The sequence below is a fragment of the Cornus florida genome, unplaced genomic scaffold, assembly GCF_030987335.1.
Source record: "Cornus florida cultivar Cherokee Brave unplaced genomic scaffold, ASM3098733v1 CherokeeBrave_3.0.0_Hap2_Chr11, whole genome shotgun sequence".
Taxonomy (NCBI): domain Eukaryota; kingdom Viridiplantae; phylum Streptophyta; class Magnoliopsida; order Cornales; family Cornaceae; genus Cornus; species Cornus florida.
In genome coordinates this window covers 25,228,218-25,241,690 of record NW_026775581.1, presented here as the reverse complement: position 1 = coordinate 25,241,690, position 13,473 = coordinate 25,228,218, and the positions used below count along the sequence as shown (strand labels likewise).

Here is a 13,473-nt window from a genome sequence, read left to right as displayed (position 1 = left end):
CCACATTTTAAAAAATTAAAAGATAACTTTTAAAAGGGGAATGTTAAGTGCAGTGATGATATTTATTCTTTGAATATTATTGAATGTATTTTTGTTTAATTCACCTGAATTTTTTTTTTTCGTACAAGTGAATGCACTGTTCAGAAGAGTCCGAAAATATTTGTTTCAAAAACTATTATAATATCAAGCTACACCCTCTGATTCAAACTCTAAACCAAATACAGTACCAAAAATAAATCGAAACAATTCTAATTTCAATATAACCATAGCATCCAACAAAAGGCTCACAAAATTTTCGAAATCTAAGAATGATGGAAATGTGACGTTGGTGATTTGGTGAGCTTGAAGTTTTGAAGTAGAAAAAAAATAAAAAAAAATAAAAAAATTATACTTGAAAAGAAGCTTTGATGATGTAAAGAATGCCAAAGAGTGTTCTTGGGAGGGATGGAGCGTTGTTTGGTCAAGAGGGGGAGAGAGATTGTGTGGTAGAGATGATGCAACACAACATAATTTTAGGTAAACAAAGAGGGATACACGACATAAAAAATGTTTTGGTGATTTAAAAATTTTTTGTAATTTTATTTTAGGATAATCGGAGTGGAGCGTCAGAGGAGGTTACTGGAGTGCAACTACCGCTAATCTTTAATAATAAAATAATATTAAAAGTAGTGTAAAGTGCAAAAAAAAAAAAGAAAAAAAGAAAAAGAAAAACAAAACGATGACAACATCCTGAACTATAAGCCAATTGCACAAAACCCCCTTATATTAAAGACGATCCCCTAAACTATTAAAAATTGCATTGAAGGACACTATGTCAAGTTGCGCTTACCGGGAAAAGAATATTACTAATTTACCCTTCAGTTGAAGGGCCCTGTTTTGATTCTTTATTAACTTCTATTACTGACGTGTAAAAAAAAAAACCTCTTAAAGGCCAATAGGAATTGGATAACATATCACCTTATCATTGCATTGCACTCCAATTCATCTTACTCAGATTCCCTGTTCAACATATTTCTCTACCTTCCAGGCTGACGCTTCCATCAGATTACTTCGTCTCTCACATCAAACTGTCAGAATCCTATTGGCTTTTCTATTTGCTGAAACCCTAACATCAATTTAAATTTTATTCAACAAAACCTTCAGTTTCTCATTGTAAATCAAAGAAAATTGAACTATAAAACAAAAATTAGGGTTTATGAATGAAACTTAGGGTTCGATTTTTGATTGTTGAATGGCTTGTATAGAATCAGAACGGTAAAGATCCACAAAGAGAAAGATGGCGATTCGGTAGAGAATGAAGCTTAGGGTGGCAATTTTGGGGTTGAATTTGGTGACCTTGATTTAGGGGGTTTTAACTTAAGAATTTTTTTTTTTTTTTTTTTTCTCTAGAAAGTATCAATTCCAAAATTTTTGATATATACATTTAGAGTAATGATAGGAGAATCGAAAAGAAATTCTCGAATTAATACCGAATTTGATATGGTTGGCTATACTTATCACATGTTATATAATTATTTTTTCGAAACAATTTAAGTAGATGAAGTGGACAAAAACACGTCAGATTCGGGACTTATTCGGGAAAATCATTCGGCGACTCTATCATTTTTCTTACATTTAATAGTTTATAATGATAAGTTTATCATTTTAAAATTACAGCCCAGGCATGTGATCATCACGGGCCTATATAACCGGAGGAACCAAATGAAATCAAAACCTTGCTGGTGGGTATTTTTGCAAAAAATTGGATAATTTAGGGGTTAATTGAAAAAATAGAAGTTCAGGGAATTTTAGGGGAAAAGAGTAGTTATTTATTTGAATTTATAACAAATAAAAAAAAATAATAAATAAAAGGATAAATTACACCGACTTCTCTTAAAGTTTGGATAAATTACACATAAATAGACTTTTATTACTTTAACATTCTCTAAAAGTCTGAAATGTTTTCCTACCCTTATCTAATTTAATTAAAAAATCTATCAAACAAAAAGACTCTATTTGTGGGTGCAATTTTTTACACCCGAACACCTAAAGAGATTGACTACAGAGAGCACATAGAAAAATTCTGAATATTACTACTATCTCAAAGATTTGCTTACTTCCTTCTTAATTTTTCTGTGTGCTCTCCGTAGTCAATCTCTTTAGGTGTTCAGGTGTAAAAAATTGCACCCACACTATTACATTTTTTTTTCTTCCTTTCTTGTAAACACTATGTTACCTACCTATATAAAAAGAAACCTAATCAAATGTAATTAACAAAAAAAATTAAAATTAAAATTAAAAAAATTGTTTTTGTAACACATAAAACAATATGAAATTGATATTTTTCATTTTAATGGCATTTGGTGGTATTTGGTCATTTCATATCAAAATATAAGAATATTGAGATTTTTTAACACAAAGAAATGGTAACTTAGTCATTTTAAAAAAATTTCATTAATGGCAAGGGGTGTCGTGGAGCACACGAACTACATCTCAGGGAAAGTTAAAATAATAAAGGTCAAATGCTCTATCTATATATAATTTACCCAAATTTTAAGGGAGGTCAATGTAATTTATCTAAAATAAAATCATGGGATTTGAATATAATTTGTTAGGAGTACTTAAAATCCAAGACTAATTAAAACTTTTTCCTAGGGGTGGCAATATGTGTTTACGGGTGATAACTGTGTCATGTCGATCTAAGAGTATTTTATTAAAAAGTAAACTCAAATATGACCCGTTTAATAATTGTGTTAGGAACCCTCAATACGAACCCAACCTATTTATTAAATAAGCTACATGTGTTAACATATTTAATGACCTGTTTACTAAAATGAGACATTTAATACTCAATCAAATAATAAATTAAAAAAATATAAGTATCAGTTTACTCAAATATTCAAAATAAGAGAGAAAAATATTAAACACCCGATAGACAAGTAGACATAATACAAATATTTAAGTAAAAATCATAAGTCTTAAGTCGTAATTTATGTTGAAATAACTTAACTCTTCATAGTAATTGGGTCTAAACATGTACTGACATATTACACGGGTCATGTTCACAATTATGATAACATTGAGTTAAATGAATATAAACGAGTTGAACCCTTTAACTTTAAGAGCATCTCCAATGCTAAAAGTCATTTTCGCTTGCCAAATCTATATTTTGACAGGTGCTACAGTGTCAAAATGCTACATTTTAGCGCTCCAATGGTGCATTTAATGCAAAATACTATTTTTTGACACAACCACCATTTTTTTTCAACTACCATTTCCACCATTCATATTTGCTTTAGTAATATTAATTTTAAGCACATTCCAAATCAAGTTGTAGACATTAGAAGGAAACTAAAATTAAACATAATTAAAAAGAAGCAAAAATTTAAAATATCCGGTAAAAAAAGGAACAAATATATATATATATATATATATATATATATATGTATAAATTTATATATTTGATTATATTATTATATAATTTTTTTTTCTTTTTCGAAAATTCATATATAATATATATATATATATATGTATATTATATATATATATTTGATTATATTATTATTAAAAATATATATTTATTTAGGACAAATCATTTCAGCCTCCCCAATCGCCTCCATCTCTATTCTCGTTCTCAACTCTGAAATTGCCGCCTCTCTCTCTCTCTGTGCAATTGCAAACTACAAAATCAACAAGAATCAGAAGTTCAAAACCCATATGTTTTAGTTTCCATCGCTCGCTGTTCCAGTTCGGGTTTGCCGTTCGCAAGCTTCAGCCGCTGTCTCTCAACTCTCAAGCTTGCCCCCCTCTCTCTCTGCAACTTCGTATCACAACCTCCGACATCGACTCGTCTATTCGCACCTGTTTTGTTCATCTCCCCATCGCACAAAAAACACATAACATGGCAAAAACGAGAAGAATTCGCCCATAACCAAGAAAAACCAAAGTCAGGCCAACTTCGCAAGAGAGGGTTACTGAGGACGTGAGAAGGAATGACGACGTAGGATTGGAGATCGAGGTCCATCAGTAACCCTCTTTTCGTCATCGATTGTCTTCATCTGGTTCAGATCGGCTGATTTCCCGGAACTTTTCTCTCTATATATTGCAACAGACGAGGAGAGAGAGAGATGCGAGTTTCAGATTGTGATTCCAAACGGCATCATATTGGCAAATGAGAGACTTGTCAAAAAAAATTGACAGCTACTACATATGAGAAAAGATTTGAGAATCTCAAAATTTGAGAGTTCAAATGAGAGCCCATTGGAGAGGGCTTTTTTTACTCAACTCTCATATTTTGAATTGAAAGATCAAATAAAAGAGCATTACAGATACTTTAACACAACATAATTAAATAAACGAATTAATCGTGTCAAAATCATTTATGACCCGAACCGTTTAATATGATCACAAATATGCTTATCTATTGGCACACCCTACTTTTTTCTAAAGGGAAGGATATTATGGTAATTACGACTGATCACTTTCTCCACCAAGCTGAATTTAGTCCGATTATTTATACCAACACCATTGAGGTTCTCATTGTCTTAGAAAAAGTCTTATCTCTTACATACACATTCACTCTCTCTCTCTGTAAAGTACAGGTGACTTGTAACTATTCACTTCTCTCCGTGTTCCACAAGCACAGCTTTTCTTCTTCCCAACTATCAACTACTCTGGGTGATCCACAGGTCTCATAGTGTGTGAATTTGAAGTTGTGAAGAGTGGTAGGGGTGATGGGTGTGAGTAGCCGGTGTTCCCATACATCGCACATCACCGAGATCATCATCACCAGCTTTTTCCGCCACAAGATCTAAATCCAGAGAGAAATAAAAAGGCGAAAAGAGTGAAATCAGAACCAACAGTCTGATCTTCTCACCATAGCTATGGTGGTTTGAATTGTCGAACACGATCTTTTTACAGAGTTCGAAACAATATATGGCGGGTCGGAGAGGATCGAATATGAATACCCTTTTACTTCAAAACAAGAGGCTCCTTTCTTCTTCTTCTGAACCCCTTGATTCTCTTTTCATATCTGGCTCTTCCCCTTCTTTTCTTGGTAATTATCTCTTTCTCTCTCTATTTATTTATTTGTGTACATTTGATTCAAGTTCTGAATATGGGTATGATGAAAATCTAGGTTTGTACTTATGATGGATGATGTTTTGTGATTCTGCTTGTAGATCCACTTATTTTACTTGTATGTATTTCTTTGATTGAAATTTTCCCATAATATTTTTGGGTATTGTCTTTATTTATCTTATTAGAGAATTTTTTGATTCACCGTAATATGTTATGAGACCAGTATTTGCTTTATTTTTATTTATTTATTTTTTCCTTCCTTTTTTATCATTATATTTTGATAAACTTCATATAGGTAATTTTGTTTGTGTTGGGAATAATAATTTACTTCCAAGCTGAAATATGCTGAAGATGGGTTAATTTTTAGTAAATTTGCTCTGTAATCTGCTATCTGGTGTGGTTTTATAATTGAATTGGGATTTGTAGAGGATCAGATTGTTTTCCACAAATTCTGTGAATGAAGGGTAAAACATAGATGTATGTACATGGGTCTGTTTCTGTCATTAAAGATTTATATAATATTTTTGGTGATATCTATTCAGATTATTATTATTTAGATTCACCGTACCATGTTATTGAGTGTAGTAATTGCTTTTCCTCTTTTAGTCATTGTAGTTTTGATGAAAATCATCTAGGTGATTTTGTTTGTTTATGTTGGGAATACTAGTTTGCCGCCAGGTTCACAAGTTGAATGCTGCATTTAGATCAATTTTGGTAAAATTGCTGTGTAATTTGTATATGGTGTGGATTATCTTTGAATTAGGAGTGGTATTGGGTAAGTGCTTTCACAACTCCTCTCTAATTGTAGTTTTCTTTGTTTTCCGATGTGAAATATAAAGACAGAGCATATTAGTACCCTAAAGACATGAAACCTTTTTTGCCTAAGGTCTCACTTGCCATAATGCAATTTTATGCTGGTAATGAAATCAGCCTAATCACAGATATATGGTACTATGTGGGTGCCAATTGTGTGAGGAAGAGTTCATTTACCAATTTGAGACGAAAGGGTTACCGACTTTTTGATATAATTTCTGGTGATTATTTGCAAGATGGTCTTGTTATATTGGCGGGTTGTCTTTGGTTCAGGTTCAAGATCAATGGTTAGCTTTGAAGATGTCAATGGAGGAAAAAGATCAGGCAGGCCGTTCTTCTGCTCGTTTGATCAAGAAGAAAATGGAGATGACGAGTTGGAGGAGTATTTTCATCAACATGGAAAGAAGAGGCGTCTGACAGTCAATCAAGTACAGTTTCTCGAAAAGAGCTTTGAGGCAGAGAACAAGCTCGAACCCGAAAGGAAAATTCAACTTGCAAAGGACCTTAATTTGCAGCCCCGGCAGGTTGCAATTTGGTTCCAAAACCGTCGGGCACGATGGAAGACAAAACAGCTGGAGAAGGATTACGAGACTCTACAAGCTAGCTATAACAGCCTCAAGGGTGACTGTGACAACCTCCTCAGGGAGAAGGAGAAACTAAAGACTGAGGTAATGACTCCCATTTGAATTTTAGTGCCTTCCTATTTATAAGTAAAGCTCTGATGATTCTCATATAACGGCTCAATCTTTTCTCAGGTTCTTTACCTCACAGATAGGCTTCTTAAAGAGAAAGGGAGTGAGAACTCAAATTCATCTAATACGGATAAATTATCTGAGGCACCAGTGCAAGGGCCCATTTCTGATTCAGTTTCTGAGGGTGAAGTATCAAAAGTTACGGCTAAAAGTGACGTATTTGATTCCGAGAGCCCACATTGCGCTGATGGGAGTCACTCCTCTCTCGTAGAGCCAGGTGATTGTTCTTATATTTTCGAACCTGACCAGTCTGATCTATCACAAGAAGATGAAGATGATATTTTGAGCAAGAGCTTGTTGCCTCATCCACTATATGGGTTTCCGAAGATTGAAGATGCTGAGTACTCTGACCTGCCTGCAAATTCTTGTTTGTTTGGATTCCCGGTTGAAGATCAAGCAGCCTTTGGGTTCTGGTCTAACTGAATTGTCACCGTTATATATCACTCTCCTTCCTTTCTTCTTTTTGTTGTTCTAAGCATACTTTTGTGGTATAGGGTAAACTAGCTGTCAATAAATCCAATCTATCCAGATTTGGTTGTGGGTTTCTGTAACTGTTGGTACTGGTAGTTTTGCTCAGGGCGGTTTCATTTCGTAAATCAGAATGTAAGAATTTCTATATATCGAATAAAGCTTGTGAAGAATTCAGTCGTATATTCTAAGATTCTGAAGATAAAATGGTGTTAACATATGCCCTGTATTATTCCACGTATGTTAAACGCACAAATATTGGCAGCATTAAAATTTTCACTAGTCATGGCATGATAACCTGTTGCTCTTACTCTGTGTGTGTTGACAAGTATAACTTTTTTGCTGTTGAGTGCCTTTTCGAATCAAAATGTGCTTTTTGATTGGCATGAACCACATTCGGAGAACAATTTGAAGGGAAAGATATTTTAAGCATTGCTGCATCTTTACTTATCAGGTTCAGCTACGCAACTTTTTATGCTTTCAGCTCAATCTTCGCACCATGTCCTCTTTTTCTTTTGTGGAAAGAGCATCATGTCCTCTTTTATATCTTGTTGTAAAACATTTTTTTCATCGCTTTCGTCCCAGTTATTTTAATTTTTTTGGGTCTTTTTTCAATTTGAATTCGTAGATAATAATATTAGGGGTGACAAAATGGGCCGTGACCCACCAACCCGTCCATATCTGCTCACTTTAAAATGGATATGGATAAATCATTTTAAAATATGAGTCAAAATGAGTGATTTATATTTAACCCATTTTATAGAGGATTAAATGGGTTGAATATGTATCACTCATTTTGATCCATATTTCATCCATTATATCATAGATTCAGTTTCACAATCTTTATTTGACTCAAATTCACCTCTTTCTTTTTAAAATTTTCGTACATGATTCCAAATTCTCTCTCCCACTATCTCTCTCTGAGATTCTTTCTGCATCATGAACTCCTCGCATATGTAATATTACGATTCGAAAGAAAGTATTTCAAAATAGGACGACCTGATTTATTCATTTAATTATTTATTCTATAAAAAACTTAACGGATGATTTCATAATATATATATATAATATCTTACCTTCATGCATGTTTAGCCACAAAATAAAATAATATAAATTTACAGAATTTTCGAAATAAACTAGAGTATTTACAATTAGTCATACATATTTTTACAAGCTTTTATCTATCTAAAATAAAAAAACTATAATAATTGTAATATATATATGGTGTGGGGTTCACTTTTTATAAAAATTTAGAAGAAATGAAATTAGTAGCGTGGTCCACTATTGAGAGAATTTGGTACACTGGTTTGAATTATGTGTATAGGTTTATTGTATATATAATGCTGTAGGTGTGAACAAATTAAATATATATAAGTAATATATATAAGTAAGTTGTTTCCTTAGCTTGGTTTGTAAGTTTGGCTTATAACTATATATATATATATATATATATATATATATATATATATATATATGGGTATTGGTGTGTATCCGATATGTATAGAAAAGGTAAAAAAAACAGAAGAAGGCTCTCTCTCTCTCTACATTCTGTCCCCCCTCTCTCTCTCTACATTCTGTCCCCCCTCTCTCTCTCTCTCTCTCTAAATTCTTTGGTTGGATATTTATGTTAATTAATATTTATATAACAATAATGAGATTATTAAAATAATAATTTTTTTGTTTTTTAAAAAACAGGTTGACGGGTCATAACGGGTTGACCCAACTCATTTTTATCCAACTATATTTAACCCGTTACAAATTGGTTGAATATGAATCACAACTCATATTCGACCCGCTCATATTTAACCATATCCCAATCCGATCCAACTCGTCTAGTTGCCACCCTAGATAATATACATTTGCAAGTAAACTAACCTGCCTTAATTACAAATGATCACATCCTGTTTATTAAAGCTCGTTAGATTATTTATAAATGAAATTCTTTTTTCTTAATCTTGCGACGGAGCTGAGTTTGAGTTCAAATTTGAGGTTAAGCTCAAGGTTAAGTTTGGAATTGAATAAATGAGTCAGAGAGAACCTAGTTCGAACTAGACAAGCGATGTCGGAGTAGGGTTGGACCACTCTCATTTGGGCTTGATCCAAACTTGAGATAGAAATTATTTAAAATACTCAATTCAAATAGTGAATGATTCTACTTAGTCCCATTGCAACAAAATTTCCGATTATTTGTCTTGCTTTAGGACTATTACTTCGACCAAGAATTTTATTCTTTGTCCTCAACTTTGTGACTTGAGGACATTGGGGTAATGAAGGTGATGTCTGGGGTATCAGTGTCGTGTCCATGTTGAGACTCACACTCCTCTCGGATGCTCTTTGGACACATACGTGATACTTCATTTACATATTTATATATAAAAATTAAATTTATTATTTTGGACACTTAATAGAGTAGTGTAACCTTAAAAATACTAAGAACACATCCTAAAATATATTTTATTTTATTTTATTTTTTAAAAGAAGAATTGGCATAATATCTATTATCTATAAAATGATGGTTCAAGTGTAAAAAACACTCCTAATGTAAATTTGGCATAACACTTTTACCCCTTATTTGAAAAAGTGTACTAATAAACCCTTTATTCTATTTAATATTGTGCAAAAACACCCCTCAAACAGAAATCCGACATAAAGTAATGTTTTAATGTCCGTTTTGCTCTTTTAATCTTCCGAAAATGCTCAAGGGAGTGTATATGCTAATAATCTCATAGTATAAGGGTATTATGTACACATTTAACCATTTTAAGGATTTTTATCTCACCTTTCCACAAAAATTAATAAAAAATTTCTCTATATATTTTCCCTATCTCTCTCTAAGTTGAGAGTTATACATTTCCTATGACTTAATGCCACTCATAAGTTATAAATGTTTAATATATGTATTTCTTTTACTAGTCAAATAGGGAGAAAAAAAAAAAAAATCTCAAAAAAATATTTGTTTTCACAGTTGTTAGGTTAATGGAGAGTATATCATATGGAATGAAAATCTCAGTTTTTTTTTTTATTTTTATTTTTATTTTTTTTATAATTATAAAAAAGAAAAAGTTGTTCCCAATTAAAATTTAATATAGTTATTTTTTTCATTAAATACATAATTAAAAAATTAATTAAAGATACTTATTCATTAAATGTATATACAAAATATCCATTTAATTTTTAAACTTTACAATTTGCAATAAATTTTCACAAATATATATATATATATATATATATATATATTTCTTTATAGCAAAAAAGGAGTGTTCGAATTCAAAACAACAATAATTTATAGGATAAAGTGCAGAAAACACCCCTATAGTATGCTTAAAGTGCGTATCACACGCCTCATGTGCTAAACAACGTCATTTCACTTTGTGTCCATTTTTGTCATTTCACAAAATATGCATTTTTAAATAATATGAAAAAAGTTTATATAAAGGCAATTTAGGCAAACTTTACCTTAAATGTGCTAGAGGGGACCTATTTGTAGAAATTAAAACTTAGATGTATTTTTTGCACATGAGGGATGTGATACACACTATAAATTGATATGTATATTATTGTTGAGAGATATGAGTGGTGAGACATCTAGCCCGTAAGGACAACTTCACGAGGTTACGAGTACAATGGGTAAAGAGAGGTTACTAGTGTTTGTAATAACTTTGCATGATGATTATAGTGAATCTTGACGTAGCCCTGAGTATGGATGAATTATGTAAATCTTATATTGTGATTTGGAATTGTTTTTTTTTTTTTTTTTTTTTTTTTCTTTTGTAAATTGTATTGCTTCCGTGGTACCGAACAAGTGGTATCAGAGCCGACTGTTCAGCTGGGATTGATGTTTAAAAGATAAATAAAAAATAAAAAATAGGAAAAGTCTCAACAACTGTTGCAATGGGTGTTTAGTTGCTGGTGGAGCCAATTAATCAGTCGGCTTGTTTAGTCACGATGGTCGTCAGGGTTCGTTCTTTCAGCCCAAAAAAGAGATTGTGGTTTTTCTTTCAGCTAAGGTTTGCTCCTAGCCTAGAAGAAGAGTGGATTCATTCTCTTAGCCTGGAAATGAGGATGGTGGTTTTGCTCTTAGCCAAGGTTCGCTCCTAATAGGGGTGCAACTTGGGTTGGACAACCCGAACCTAACCCGAGTCCAACTAAATTTTTCTTTGGCTTGGACAATCATTTTTGCAGTTAGGGTTGGGTCTAGGTTGAAAAATATCAACTCAAATTTAATTAGGGTTGGCTTTGAGTTGAGATACTAGCAATCCGAGCAAACCCGAACCCGAATTCTAATATTATATATATATCTTAACAGATGAAATTGAAAAGAAAAAAGGTAATTATAGTTTAAACATTATATAATATATATATATATATATATATATATATATATATATATTATATAATGTTTAAACTATAATTACCTTTTTTCTTTTCAATTTCATCTGTTAAATCTTAACTTATTGTATGTTAACATTTAGGAGAATTAATTTTCTAAGAATTTGTTTGTAATTTATTAAAAATTTATAAAATGTCTTTAAATTTATTTATTTATTTATTTTTGTTTAAGATTAATTAATCTAAAACTAATTCAAGATCATATTAAATTTTTGGTGCGAAGATTAGTCATATGAGTAACCCGAATTAACCTAAATTTTTTACCTGGAATCTAAGCCCGAATTTAAAAATAGAAGGATGGGTTGGGCTCGGGTTGAGCAGTCAAGGCTGAAAATAGGATTGGATTGGGCTTTGGTTTAGTATTTCAAATGGTGGGTTGGGCTTAGGTGTAGTATTTCATATGGGTTGGCCTTAAGTTATACCTCAAACTCACCCAAGTTGCAGCCCTAGCTCCCAGCCTAAAAAAAGAGTGGGTTCACACTCTCAGCTTAGAAAAGAGAAAGATAGAATCATGATGAGTTACATAACAAGAAGTTCGAGTCAATGTAAAGCCTTGAAGGACGAGAAGATTGAGGCCGAATGAGTTGTTCGATTCAGTTGCCGTGGAAAAAGTTGATTGACGTGAATGAATTTAAGCTAATGTACAGATTGTTATGATAATTTTATTGCATTTCTATTGTAGTGTCGTATCTTATCGTGCAACTTTTTCTGATAACTCATAGGCAATCCTTGAGTTGAGTTTTGGGCTCTATAGACTATAAATAGATGTATACGTTATTGTTGAGAGGTATGTGTGGATAGACATGTAGATCGCAAGGGCAACCTCATGAGAGAATGAGTACAATGGGTAGAGAGAGGTTACTAGTGTTTGTAATAACTCTACATGATGATTATAATGAATCTCGTCATTCATGGACATAGCCCAGAGTTTAGGTGTGATGTATTCTAAAACGTGGTATTCTTTTCAATTAAAAACCATTTGCAATAGCATTAGTCCTTGTAGGATATGGGTTCGTAAAGGATGTCGAACCACGGAGATTGCGAAGTTTATGGTCGTTAAATTTGTAAGACTGATTTCGGTTTAATTCGAGATTGATTGGTAGATTGTTGTTGGTTAACTACGGAATTGAAATTGACTACTACAATGACAATTGAAAGTGATTAAAATGAAATGAATAGAGAGATGACCAGGGAATTGACTTCACCATCCCCTGATAACTATGGCTAATTACGTTTATCATGGGAAAAAATATGAAACACATGGTAATGATTCGTGTGGCTTACGCTCACAATGGAATTGTCAAGAAGATAAATACACATACAAGTCAAAAACTAAGCATAGTTTATCTTCGGTTAGCACAAATTGTCCACCTAAATAAGCTAAACTAACATGTATTACAACTTATCTTCCCTAAGTATGATATATCAAAGTTCTTACTTTGTATGTCATGCAAACAATTGTATAACTTGTTAATTTCATTGCCACATATGAAAATATACATGGTTCCTTTAGAACAAAAATTTTCTAAGACGAGAAATGGTTTTATAATAAAAGATTATCAACATTAAAATCCATTATAAGAAAGATTCAACTTGTAAACACCAAAGTTATACAAAATGCCATACAAATACATTATTTTCCCCAAAATATACATAAAATCAAACCCTAATTACTTGGAGATGACTATATCAACTCCCTAGGAAGATGTTTCGTTGTTCATGGTCAAGGTGTAGAAGGCCTCCTTGGTGGAAGAAAACATTATCTCCAAGGTAGACTCCATGGATGACCTTCAATCTTCAAGAACCAAGCTTTCTCTTTATAAAACTCACTTTCTCTTTCTACATTCCCCCCAAGATATCTCCTCTATGCAAGATAAGATAAATATATGCCTTATGTGGTCCTCAAAGAGGTCAAATCTCGTGCCCTAAGAGTCTGCAATTAGATCCCCAAAAAGGGGAAAAGTTGGTGTACTTTTGGCCAACTTTCCACCTA

At 32.4% G+C, this 13,473-nt stretch overlaps 1 protein-coding gene across 1 annotated transcript; it reads left to right on the top strand.

Moving 5' to 3' along the window:
• The first annotated feature begins 4,509 nt into the window (after positions 1–4,509).
• LOC132282912 (homeobox-leucine zipper protein HAT5-like) lies at positions 4,510–7,274 on the top strand. The gene is made up of 3 exons (XM_059784738.1): positions 4,510–5,035; positions 6,145–6,539; positions 6,627–7,274. Exons 1-3 carry the CDS (start codon positions 4,915–4,917, stop codon positions 7,044–7,046), a joined length of 936 nt encoding a protein of 311 aa, XP_059640721.1. The 5' UTR covers positions 4,510–4,914; the 3' UTR covers positions 7,047–7,274.
• Positions 7,275–13,473: the final 6,199 nt, after the last annotated feature.

Coding starts and splice junctions, on each gene's coding strand:
- LOC132282912 (XM_059784738.1), top strand. CDS start 4,915: ATGGCGGGTCGGAGAGGATCGAATATGAATACCCTTTTACTTCAAAAC. Junction 5,036..6,144: donor CTCTTCCCCTTCTTTTCTTG/GTAATTATCTCT, acceptor TCTTTGGTTCAG/GTTCAAGATCAATGGTTAGC. Junction 6,540..6,626: donor AGGAGAAACTAAAGACTGAG/GTAATGACTCCC, acceptor ATCTTTTCTCAG/GTTCTTTACCTCACAGATAG.